General features: G+C 46.7%; 3 protein-coding genes and 2 non-coding genes across 5 annotated transcripts; 3 read left to right on the top strand and 2 right to left on the bottom strand.

Moving 5' to 3' along the window:
- The first annotated feature begins 889 nt into the window (after positions 1-889).
- ASPWEDRAFT_t67 lies at positions 890-961 on the top strand. The gene has a single exon. It is a non-coding gene; the product is annotated as a tRNA-Arg (tRNA).
- Positions 962-1,351: 390 nt separating this feature from the next.
- Positions 1,352-1,423, bottom strand: ASPWEDRAFT_t58. Its single transcript has one exon. It is a non-coding gene; the product is annotated as a tRNA-Arg (tRNA).
- A 177-nt stretch (positions 1,424-1,600) lies between these two features.
- ASPWEDRAFT_25326 (uncharacterized protein) lies at positions 1,601-3,225 on the bottom strand (the record flags this gene model as incomplete). The annotated part of the gene is made up of 4 exons (XM_040832717.1): positions 1,601-1,755; positions 1,818-2,662; positions 2,715-3,156; positions 3,213-3,225. The coding sequence occupies 4 exons, from the start codon at positions 3,223-3,225 to the stop codon at positions 1,601-1,603; spliced, it is 1,455 nt and encodes a 484-aa protein (XP_040693175.1).
- Positions 3,226-5,213: 1,988 nt separating this feature from the next.
- ASPWEDRAFT_25325 (uncharacterized protein) lies at positions 5,214-8,818 on the top strand (the record flags this gene model as incomplete). Its single annotated transcript, XM_040832716.1, has 2 exons — positions 5,214-7,442; positions 7,499-8,818. 2 exons carry the CDS (start codon positions 5,214-5,216, stop codon positions 8,816-8,818), a joined length of 3,549 nt encoding a protein of 1,182 aa, XP_040693174.1.
- A 1,047-nt stretch (positions 8,819-9,865) lies between these two features.
- ASPWEDRAFT_169338 (RTC4 family protein) lies at positions 9,866-11,407 on the top strand (the record flags this gene model as incomplete). The annotated part of the gene is made up of 2 exons (XM_040830439.1): positions 9,866-11,076; positions 11,137-11,407. 2 exons carry the CDS (start codon positions 9,866-9,868, stop codon positions 11,405-11,407), a joined length of 1,482 nt encoding a protein of 493 aa, XP_040693173.1.
- Between the last annotated feature and the right edge of the window lie 184 nt (positions 11,408-11,591).

The following is an 11,591-nucleotide window of genomic DNA, read 5'->3' as shown; positions in this document are numbered from 1 at the left end:
ACGCTTTCCAAACCAGCGATTAGTTCTACTATGGGCTGACAGCTACGCTATCTAAGGTATACTCGATATTGAACCTGCGTAATTGTATTACCGCACGTTTTCACACTTCAGAGTTATAAACCCCTAAAGGGGTGTATTAGTGGCCTATAGACCTATTACCTATCCACTATAGTATCAGGGGCATGTGACCTATTTACTTATGACCACACACATGATTATCCACTTGTAAAATAATTCTACACATAATTCACTAGATAGGTAATCCATGAAGCTATTCAAGCTTGGTACCAAATACATTATTTTCCTACAATATTAAACACCCCAACTGAGCAGCAAATGGGATATTGCCCGGTTTAATTTATTAAACAGGCATTCATCTGTGTAACGCCACATATGCTAGGTCCCACTAACCACTTGTGTGTGCTATGCGGGTATTCATTGGGTGTACACACAGGGCAGCATGTGTAAGGTAGTGGTGTTGATGATAAATTGGGGATATCCAGGGAGCCTCCAGGATTTCCGAGGGGTTGTTGTTGGGTAGCATGCTGTTTTAGCCCTCTGTGCATCTTGGGCAATGAACTGATGTGCCGGCATCAAAATATGTATTTGACTAGAGGGTACAGTGTAAACATCTACCTGGGTAGAAGGCCTGCCAACCAAGTGAAATAAACTAAAGTGGTAATGTATAGGTAGTCAACTACAGCAAAGTATCCTACTGCCTCTTGTCACTAAGCAAAAGGAGACTGATTTTCGAAGAACGAAAGAAGTAATAAATTGATGACAATGAGGCTTTAGATTGCAGTGGAGGTTAACTGCGCGAACGTTGTAGTGGGGCGGGGTCAGGGAGGTGGACTATAATGTCAAATTCTTCATCTTCCGATATCGATTAGGCCGGCTGGCCCAATGGCAAGGCGTTTGACTACGAATCAAAAGATTGCAGGTTCGATCCCTGCGTCGGTCAATTCTTTTTACATTTTTTACACCTGTCTCGCTACATATTGCTGGCAGCTTTTGTGTGCAAACGCAACAGTGATAGAACCATCGATGACATCTTCCCGGTGCTTTTGATATTCAAACAGGGCCAATGCTTGTCGCATGGTTCTATCCAGGTTTCTTTTTTTTTTTTTTTCTTTGTCAGATGAATTCGACAATCCATGTTCCGTTTAAAGACAAGGCAAAAAGATAACTGAACGTAAACTCCACCTAGATCTCCCTCATCGGGGCCCTCGTTCAACGATGGTGAAATTCCTTCACCTCGCGCTGTAAATTCTAGAAATTGCCACCAAAAAAAAGCCAAGACTGACTTGACTGGGCAAGTAATAAAGAGATGGTAAAAAATCCAAAAAGATATTGACCGACGCAGGGATCGAACCTGCAATCTTTTGATTCGTAGTCAAACGCCTTGCCATTGGGCCAGCCGGCCTGATTGATGAGAATAACATGCCCTAATGTGCCTCTTGAGCCTATACTAGCGGCCGTAATACCTGCGAATTTTCAATTTTCATTGCAATATCGTTTACACATTGATTTGACCCGAACGAATGATACAAACAGAAAAGCCTGATGGTCAAAGCAAAATGTGGCAGAGATCACTGCCCGGCTAAATGACTGAAAACGCTTCTAATGCCTCCATGAATCCAGCAATAGCGCCGACTCCGAGCAAGCCTTTGGTGGCACTACGTGCGAAAGACCTGTGATGATGATCCTTTGTGCCGCCTCGGGGTCTGTGTGGTGTTGAACTGGGTGGAGAGTGGTCTAGAGATAATTAGCACATGGTGATGTTGTTGATTTTGTAGCTCGAGACATAAAATGCATACCTGGTTCCACGAAGTGAACTGCAGCCCTTGGAGTGGCTCTCTTTGTAGGTTTCGCATATGATTTGTCACGATCATGCCTTGAATGTGCCGTATATCCTCGCCAGGGATGATGGGGTGCAGGTGGGAAATGAGATGGCGTAGGTAAGCTCGTACTTTGCAATGGGGTTGCGTGGTTATCCATTTGCCTCCCCTCAGTGTTTCGTGACGATCCAATATAGACTGGATTTCTACTTCCACCCGCACTTTCTCGTTGGCTTCTATGAATTTCGTTGCACGTGCCGCTCTCGGAGTTTCCATCCTTATTATGTGAATCCCTTCGAGAATACGTACTTTCTTCCGGATCACTTTCCACATGGGCTTGGTATTTTGAGTGCCTTTCCCATAGCTGGGCTGCGTGTTGCCTAGCCTCTTGTGAGCGAGGTTTTCTCCAATCTATTGTTGTACTTTCTAGAGGATATCCTTGATTTTGAACACTCCGTGATGTTGAGTGGCCCGATGTAGGAAACAACGTGGAAAGTAACACTTCCACGGTCTTCTCAGATAGTTGAACCATATCTTTAGAAGATATTTCCATAGCACTCAAATCCATATTGGTATCATTGAGCGAAAAGTCAGGGTATTTTGTCAGCTTTGCACCGTGCGAATCAGACGGCGAAGTCCTCAATGTTGAGTAGTGGGATGTGATGAGTTGATTTGTTTGATCATTTGCAGCTTCAAATGCCTCTTGTTCCGCAAACTCCCATAGACGACTTAGTCGATTGCCAGACCAATAGCGAACTATGATCATATTTTGGGTCTCGGCTTTCTCTTGAGCAATTGTCTCATCTTTCTCCAAATCAAACGAACTGTAAAAGTTAATAATAAGCCGGAGTTCATCCGAGTAGCACGGGGACATACCTCATTGTCTTGATCAGCATTTCAATATGCACAATCTTTTGCAACACTATCAGGCTGAGCTTGAGATATTCAAGATGTGCCAGAAGATAGGTGATGTGATGTTTCCTGAAACTCCATTTTACGCGGTGGGAGAGAGGGATAGTGCGAAGACTTTCATGAGAATCGGTGCTCTTTAGCATATCCAGCATATGCTCTATCTCATCAAATACCCCTTGTCCTTGGTCCGCAATCTTCCTTGCCTTAGCCACTGCTATGCACGAATGATCTAGATCTGCTAGCCGGATAGTCTGCCCCATTTGCTTTAGCACCAAGGAAAAGAGAGAAATCCCTCGTGCAATGCAATGGATTTCGATTCCTGACTGTGATATCTGACAGGCTGCTGCATTTAGGAGGAGAGACAATCTGACACCTGCACCTGCGGTTCGAAGTATTTTGCCGGCTCCTAAGACAAAAAAGTGTTTAGACCCCAAAGAATGGTCACCAAGATAGAGACTGTACCTGATTGTCCCATGATTACAGACACTGAATATCTCGGAATTCATCAATAAGTTCTGCCAGTAGTAAAACGAAACTATGCAATATTTCCATGAGAAACAGAGAAACCCTGCCAAGTTTAAATCCCCTCTGACACGGAAAAACCGGCTGCCAAACTCAGAGCCATACATCGTCACTGCCTATCATAGTGAGGAAAAAGAAGTTTGAGCCTCACACTGAGCAATGACGAAATTTATCGACCGGAGAAGTACTCTCCTTGGTTCAAACACCCGCCCCCTGCTCGATAGCATCAGCTGCCCTCTAACAGAGCGCTGAGTGGCTGCCTGCAACACTTGGTTGCCCCGGACTGAGGTGATCCAACGCCCCGCGGAAGTTTGGAAGATCGGGGGATCGTCAACAGCCTGCAAACCTTCAGCACTGCCTCGTCGGGCGTGAAGCGTGTCTGATTGGAAGACAGCACATTCCAGCTTACAAAAATACCGTACCTAGTCTTCTTCAAGCCAGGGTACTTTGAAGGACTGGAATTGTCGTTTCATGTTTGTTGTTATCTTTCTGCTGACCGTGATGAGTGAAGCGAGTTGTAAGATGGGTGAAGTTTGTGGAACGCGAGAAGATGGTGTGTTGAGACTGAAGGCAGAAACGAGGCAGTCACATGCCACCTAAAGTAGTACTGGATGATTTCGACTAAGTGAGAGTTACTTTTATCGATAGCTTATTGTAGTACTGTTCAGTATAACTTTCTCTCGTTTCAGAATCATCCTTTATCATCCCATGAAATGTCAAAAAGCTATATAACTAGTTGAATATATCTAGATGAACGTCCCTACAGGTTGATTGATATTATTCTAGTCAAGTTGTCAGCTTAAACAAATGCTATCCGACTATCAGTAATGATTTACTCATGACGTATATCTATCTTAATGCTAGCCCTTTTCTCAATGATTATCCTTGATATTTGCCATACAACCCAAATTACAAGATGGGTGAGGGAAATTAGGCAGCGTAACACCATATATGGTGCAGCTTCTGGTCAGAAATGTTGCTAACCTCATGGCAAGGTTAAAAGGGCCTATGGATAATGACCACACGGCCTTGCAGCTTGCCGTATGCTACGATTCTGCATCGGGGAAATGCTTAGCTCCATATAAGCAGTCAAAGCGTGGGCATAGTGCGGAGAATTTTCCTCTGTGATATATCTTGTTAATCTTTGGTGTTCTGGCTGCGATTTGGAGAGAAAGATATCCCCGGATGATGTAATCATGGTGTATTAGATACCGTATCGTAAGGAAACTGTCAGCCATCTACATCGTACTCCATACATGTGATGAAGCAAAATATTGCACAAAAATATCCCAAATAAACTGATACATCATATAAATATTAGCCGGGAATAGCACGTTCTCTTTAGTAGATAGGCCGTTTAGTGGATAGCTCACTGCCGGCTCGATGAGGTCTTGCACCAGCATTTCCGCTTTCGGTATTCCGTGCTCCAGTCCACGGTAAGGACTGCATCTCCCCGAACCTCATTCCCCGGTCGCAGCCATTGTTGTTCGACTCTGCTGTTTCGCAACAACAGACTTCCGAAATCGTTCGTGTCCCTGGACTATAAACACCAGGGAGGCCCACTTATCGTTTTCTTCTTGATCTCCAGTCTTCTGTCTTGAGGTCAGCTCTCGACAGGTCCGATATTACGAACCCATCTTGCCGCCGTTCTACGAAGCCCCCCCACCCCCCTATCCGAGCCCGCGTGGTCAACTAAGATACCCCAAACTATCCGATGATCGAACCGAGATTGCACGAGGGCAAAGACAGGGTGGAGACGCAATAATCGGTGCCTAAAAGGAAAGGAGGAGTCTTGCATTTCAAGAATTCAGAGCGTTTTTTCGTGCGAATGGGCGATTCTCTTGAGCAGTTCGGGTAGGAACTTGCAAGGAGACCAAGGGAACAAAGAAAGCAAGGAACTGTATTAGAGGATACCTCGATCTCTATCGTTCATGAATAATAATGACCTCAGCCTCGAGTGCTGCCACTAATCGCGCCGCCGATCTTTCTGCTCAATCCGGAGACCCCTCGCACCAAGTTTTGCAGTCGTCGGGCAGTGGCGATGTCCACGATTTATCGTCAAGCACTTCCACGGAAAATGTCGATCGAAACCAAAAGGAGAACATAAGCCCACGGGCGGGAGATAAACCAGCTGCAGGTCCCGATGGGAGGAATGCGGGGGTAAATCAGGGAGCACCTGAGGTCGATGACTTTGGCCTCCCAATTCGCGTGCGCGCCAGACCTGAACAGTCCGATTCTGAGGGAGAAGTGTTCCACGATGTCCAAGATGGCGCTGCGGGCACGAGCAGTGACGGCAATGCGAGTAAACAAGAAGGGCAGACTATCGCAGGTGGATTGACACCGGAAGGGCAGTCAGAAAACGGAAAACCAACCGCTACTTCTGAAAGCAAAGAGGACTCCAAACTCGCTGTAGAACATGGGAAAAGCGACGGTGCAGAAAACGAGGACTCCCAGAAGGACTCAGGGAGCTCTACCGGTAGTGGAGAGCCCACCGCTTCTAGCGTTGCCCCTCAAAGCTCTCAAGTTGGGCAATCTTCAACCCCCAAAGAGCATAACGGTACGGAAAGCCATGAAGCGCCTGCCCAGTCCCAAGTCACACATACGAAACAAGCAAACCTCAAGCCATCTGAGTGGTCACACCAACGACTAGCCATGGGCCAAGATCCAGACACCGAGAGCGACAGCGAGGAAAGTACCGGTGAATGGCAGGAAATGCCTGCCCTGGGTGAGTTTGATGTATATGATGACTTCGGACGGCTAGTTGCTCGTGGGGCCAAGGAAGAAGGCGATGATGCGGTGTACAGGGGTCTGGGAGGTGCTGGAAAAGGGTACACTCGGGTACAGCTAGATGAGGATGCTCAATCGGCGAACAGCTTGGACGAAGATACAAGCTATCTTTTCCGAGAGACCGGTGATAACTCTGCTGGCGTAGAAGGGGAGGAACTACGCGACCCACTCAGTCAACTGCAGGCCACAAAGGACCTTTTGACTGAAAGCCAGAGAATCGCTTACGTTGGAGCAACCAGATTGACTATTTATCAAATGACATCGGAATTCCAAAAGATACCTTCGACGAAGGCTACCCGCAAATCACTTCAAAGATGCACAGACTCCATGAGGAAATGGGGCCAATCGACGATGGTTCGACTGTACGCCCACATGGACATCGACGCCGCAGAACAGATCATGATCGAACAACTGGCTGAGCATGGTGTACATCCTGAAGACTTGATAAGGCCGCTCATGCAGAATGCTCGAGTCAAAAATCCTTTGGCAGATGATGTCGACTCCAAGAAATCCATGTCATCCCCTGCCTCCCCTACATCTCCCAGCTTGAAAGAGAACAACCGAAGCATTCTTTCGATGGAGAAAGATGGATATGCAGGATCTGAAACGCCTCCTCCCCCATATGAAACCCATGACGACGAGGACCTTCCAGAAGTTCGCACCCCATCTCAATTACCTACTTCGGACAAGATCGATCTTGACCTTCGATGGACTGTGCTCTGCGATCTTTTCCTTGTTCTTATCGCAGATTCCGCTTATGATTCCCGCTCACGAACTTTGCTTGAAAGAGTTGGCGCTGCTATGGAAGTGCCGTGGTTACAAATAGCCCGATTTGAAAAGCGAGTCATCGATGCTCTTGAGATGCAGGAAGCCGCGGATAATCAAGAGACATGGGACGAGTCGGATAATATGGAGAAGCGCCGTAAAATGGCATTGAAAAAGAAGTATATGGTCATGGGCTTAGCCACCGTCGGAGGTGGGCTTGTCATTGGTCTTTCGGCTGGGTTACTGGCGCCAGTTATAGGCGCTGGTCTCGCGGCTGGATTCACAACAGTCGGAATTACAGGGACTAGTGCTTTCTTGGGAGGTGCCGGTGGTACAGCATTGATTGCATCTGGTGCAACCTTGACTGGAGGTACGATCGGAATGCGAGCTTCGCACAGACGTACAGGCGCAGTCCAGACCTTTGAATATCGTCCTTTGCACAACAACAAAAGAGTCAACCTGATCGTCACTGTCTCCGGTTGGATGACTGGAAAGGTTGATGATGTACGGCTGCCCTACAGTACAGTGGATCCCATAATGGGTGACATCTACTCCGTGCTGTGGGAGCCCGAGATGCTTCGAAGTATGGGAGATACCATTAATATTCTCGCCACAGAGGTAAGCATCAAATAATCCAAATGGTATACTGGTGTAAAAGCTGACAACGCCAATAGGCATTAACCCAAGGACTTCAACAAGTTCTCGGGAGCACTGTTCTGGTTGCTTTGATGGCATCTCTGCAGCTTCCCCTTGTTCTCACGAAGCTTTCATATTTGATCGATAACCCTTGGATTGTCTCATTGGCTCGTGCTAATGCTGCTGGGCAAATCCTCGCGGATTCTTTGATGGCCCATAATCTCGGCAAGAGGCCTGTCACCTTGCTTGGTTTCTCCCTTGGTTCAAGAGTCATATTCTCTTGTTTGAAAGAACTTGCAGATAAGGGAGGCAATGGGATTGTTCAAAATGTCTACTTGTTTGGATCTCCAATCGTGGCGAACAAAGACGAATACTTGAAAGCTCGCAGTGTGGTTCCTGGCCGCTTCGTGAACGGCTACTCTTCAAATGACTGGATTTTGGGTTATCTTTTCCGTGCCACCAGTGGTGGTATTATGCGTGTCGCTGGTCTCGCACCAGTCGAAGGCATCCCTGGGCTAGAGAATTTTGACGTCACGAAAATGGTCAACGGCCATATGGACTATCGAGCAGCAATGCCTCGACTACTGAAAGAGGTTGGATGGGAAGTGTTGAGTGAAGAGTTTGCGGAAATTGAAGATCCTGATCCAGACAACCACGCTGAACGGCAAAGAGAATTGATCCGTGAAATCGACGAGGCCCGCAAAAATGCAGAGGCGAAGCCAGAGAAAAAACGGTTTGGCTTGTTCAAGAAAGGGAAGCTGGCTGAGAAGAAAGGATGGGAAACATACGACGTTGATCGCAACAACTCCCCTTCCCGTGATTCGACTGACAGCAATGGCGCTGGATCGGTGCTCTTCGACATCGATGCGATCAAGGCTGAGCTAGCTTCCGAAAACCTCGAGGTCAGGCAGCTGGAGTCAACACTTCCTCCGATGAAATTAGATCTGAATTCACCTGCCTCCAACACCCAATCTCCAGTTAACCCTTCGCCCCCTCCGGCTACTGAAGAGAAGAAGAAGGGCGCCGAATCACCCCCGCCTGTCTATTCACCATCCGCTGAACCTGCCCCCAAGCAGCCCTCATCCAACGATCCGCATCCTTCTACGTCCGCGGAGGAAATTCAAATGACATTTGATACCTCTTACCACGAAACACCGCAGCGCTCGTATTCGCTTGAGCCAGCGACGGGAAGTGCACACGATTATCAATCTACCAGACCTGAACTCAAGTCTTCGGCAACTATGCCAGTCGGGGTCGGTGCGAGCGCATTGGGTGCTATAGCCCTAGAGCCCAATGCCTGGGCCGATCATGACTTAGGGGACGGGGAAGAGGGTGAGATTTCAATGACTTTTGAGTGATGAGCTATGGTTTCTTTACATATATATATATTAACGCAAAGGAGTGTGACTGTGTGTTTTTTTTTTTTTTTTTGGTTATGTCAACAGTCATGACGCTTCTTGTTATTCCTAACATTCATGCCTTCAACGGACTGAATTATACGATGTGGATATTGAGAAAAAGACGATGGAATGGAAGTTACTATTCTTGCTATTACTTTTATTATCACCAGAGCTTTTGATTTTGATTCTTGCCAATTCTTACTACAGCATTATAAAGCATTATTACAGCCTTTAATCTTGTGATACACGGCGCTTCTGATATTACTATCTACTACTACTATCTTGTTGGCGTTCTCTTCTCAATCTGTCTTCAGCTTCATGAAATAAATATTCCATGATTGAGCTCCTGACTCTCTTGCTATTACTTGCGAATTTTACACCATTGCTTTTGATTGTACCGAGTAACCTTTGGATGCGATAAACTCTTGATCTGCTACACACGCGATTCCATTGTTGATATCAACCATGACTGATATCCATACTTGCTAAAGAATTGACCAACAGCTAAGGTTCCCAATTCAAAATAACCAAGCAATCAATTGAATATTGTAGTAATATCTGTCATGCGTAAGATGATTATCAGGCGATGCGGAGAAAAGCCCACCTCCACGATAGCGTGTCACCATGGCACGCGTCTCTCGACCCGCCTCGCAGATTACACCTCCCTCCCTGTTGCCTCCCACGCAAACCACCTCAAAACCAATGCAGAGGAGGTGTATTTTGAGCTCTCTACCTTCTGTCTACCATCATTCTCCTTTCTTAACTCAATGCGCAATTGAGACCTACATGTGTCGTGGTGAAACTAATCTGACAGTCTTCTGCGGCGGGTAATCGCAGCGACACCACGAGTCACGAAAAAGCGACCGACCGGCGACTTCGACCTTACGTTCCTCTCGCATTGATTATTGGGTTGATAAATTACTCCCGAGCTCTTCATTTACGGTTAGCAGTTGTTGTTAGGGTTACCAGTTTCTTCTAGGCACAACCAGCGACTGCCAGTTCATCATGCGGACACCGGCCAAACCAGACTCGAGCTATGCCTCCAACAGGCTCACGCGCAGTGGCTACAAGGGCACATCTCTTCTTTCCACTTTCCGGGGCAAGAAATCTGAGGAGGAATCGAACCCATGCAAGCAGGAACCCGAACTGGAGGACATCAATGCTCCACCCATCTCCAGCGAAGACGAAGATGAGGATGAGGATATCAAGCAAGAACAATCTGAAGATTCGGAGGACGAGAAGAAAATTCGCACTCCCGGAAAGACGTTAGAGGAGAAACTCGCGGAAGAGGACACAAACGTGCGACGGAGCAAAAGGGGATCGCAGTCGGCCAAAGTAAAAAAGGAGGATCCAGAAGAGCAGAAACCATATTCTCAGAAGGCGGCTCGGACCAGGACTGCGAGTCAAATGGATGATGAAGAAGATATTGCGTTTTCTTCTTTTAGATCTTCACAATCATCTTCTAAACGAAATAGGAAATCATATGGAGCACAGAAGGCGTCACGAAAGAGTTATGATTCTAAAATCCCTCCTTCTTCATCGTCAGAATCACTTTCCAACAAAGCGAAGAGTGAGAATACTGAAGACCAGTCTCCCAAAGCCAAAGAAGAATTCAAGGTTCCAGACGACGCCTCAAGCCCAGTGAAGCCTGAATTCAAAGAGCCCCCTCCTTTATCTGCCGATCTCCTTCCCAGTTCCTCATTCCCGCATTCGTCTATTCGAGATCAAATTGACGATTCGGATGATGAGTCTTCTCTTACCTCCATCAGTTCAGTGCCTTCGGCCTTCGGAATCGATATCGATTTATCCCAAGCAGAAGCTAAGCTTAAGGAAGAGGGGGATTCCAAATTGCCACTATGTCCCATATGCAAAGAAGCAGTGGACCCAGGGCTTCTCATGTTATTCCAGGCGCAACCAAATCAACGCATCCGCGATCAGGAACGGTTCTGCAAATCACACAAGGCATCATCTGCCGAAAAAGAGTGGCAGGAGAAAGGATATCCGAAAATTGACTGGGATCATTTTGATGAGCGTATCGAGGGCCATTTTGCAGGCCTTGAGGAGATCCTGGTTTCGGATAAACCTTCATATTATAGAGGCATCCTTGACAATGCAATGAAGTCCGGAAAAGCAAAGAATTTCAGATTGACGCTCTTCGGAGACGGACTTGAAACGATCAGTTGCGGTTACTATGGAACTAGAGGTGCTAGTAAAATGTATGATCTATATCTTCTTCTTTCTCCTACTCCGTGGCTAACACAATCCATTTTACTTAGGCTACAAGCCGTGACTACACATTTCTCCAAACAATTGCGCCGCTTAGCAACCAGTGACCAAATTGTCAAGACTGCCGGTATTGCTGGTTACGCACAATCGGTTCTCGTCCCTGAGCTAGCCTCACGACTTGTCAAAGAAGACATGGGCGTCGACGACGAATCGGCTCGAAAGATCATGAGAGACAGTATAGAAATTGGTGAGAAGTTGAACTTTGCACTTAATGACGTGGTTCCTGTTCCAGAAAGAACCGAACGAGTTTTAAACGATTGAACAAACACCGATTGTGGGATATATACTCGCTCTCCCGATATTTGTTCACCTTGACCTTTCTCGGGATTTTCTACTTTTCTTTTCTTCTCTTTTCCGGCTGGCCGTATACCTTAGCGACTGTATATAAGAAAAGTTCAGCCTTCTCGATACCTATTTGTTGTGGTTATTGCATTTGTTTGCATTT

Source organism: Aspergillus wentii, assembly GCF_001890725.1.
Source record: "Aspergillus wentii DTO 134E9 unplaced genomic scaffold ASPWEscaffold_2, whole genome shotgun sequence".
Lineage (NCBI taxonomy): Eukaryota > Fungi > Ascomycota > Eurotiomycetes > Eurotiales > Aspergillaceae > Aspergillus > Aspergillus wentii.
Note: the sequence above shows the minus strand (reverse complement) of the source record. Positions and strands in the feature narration are given on the sequence as shown.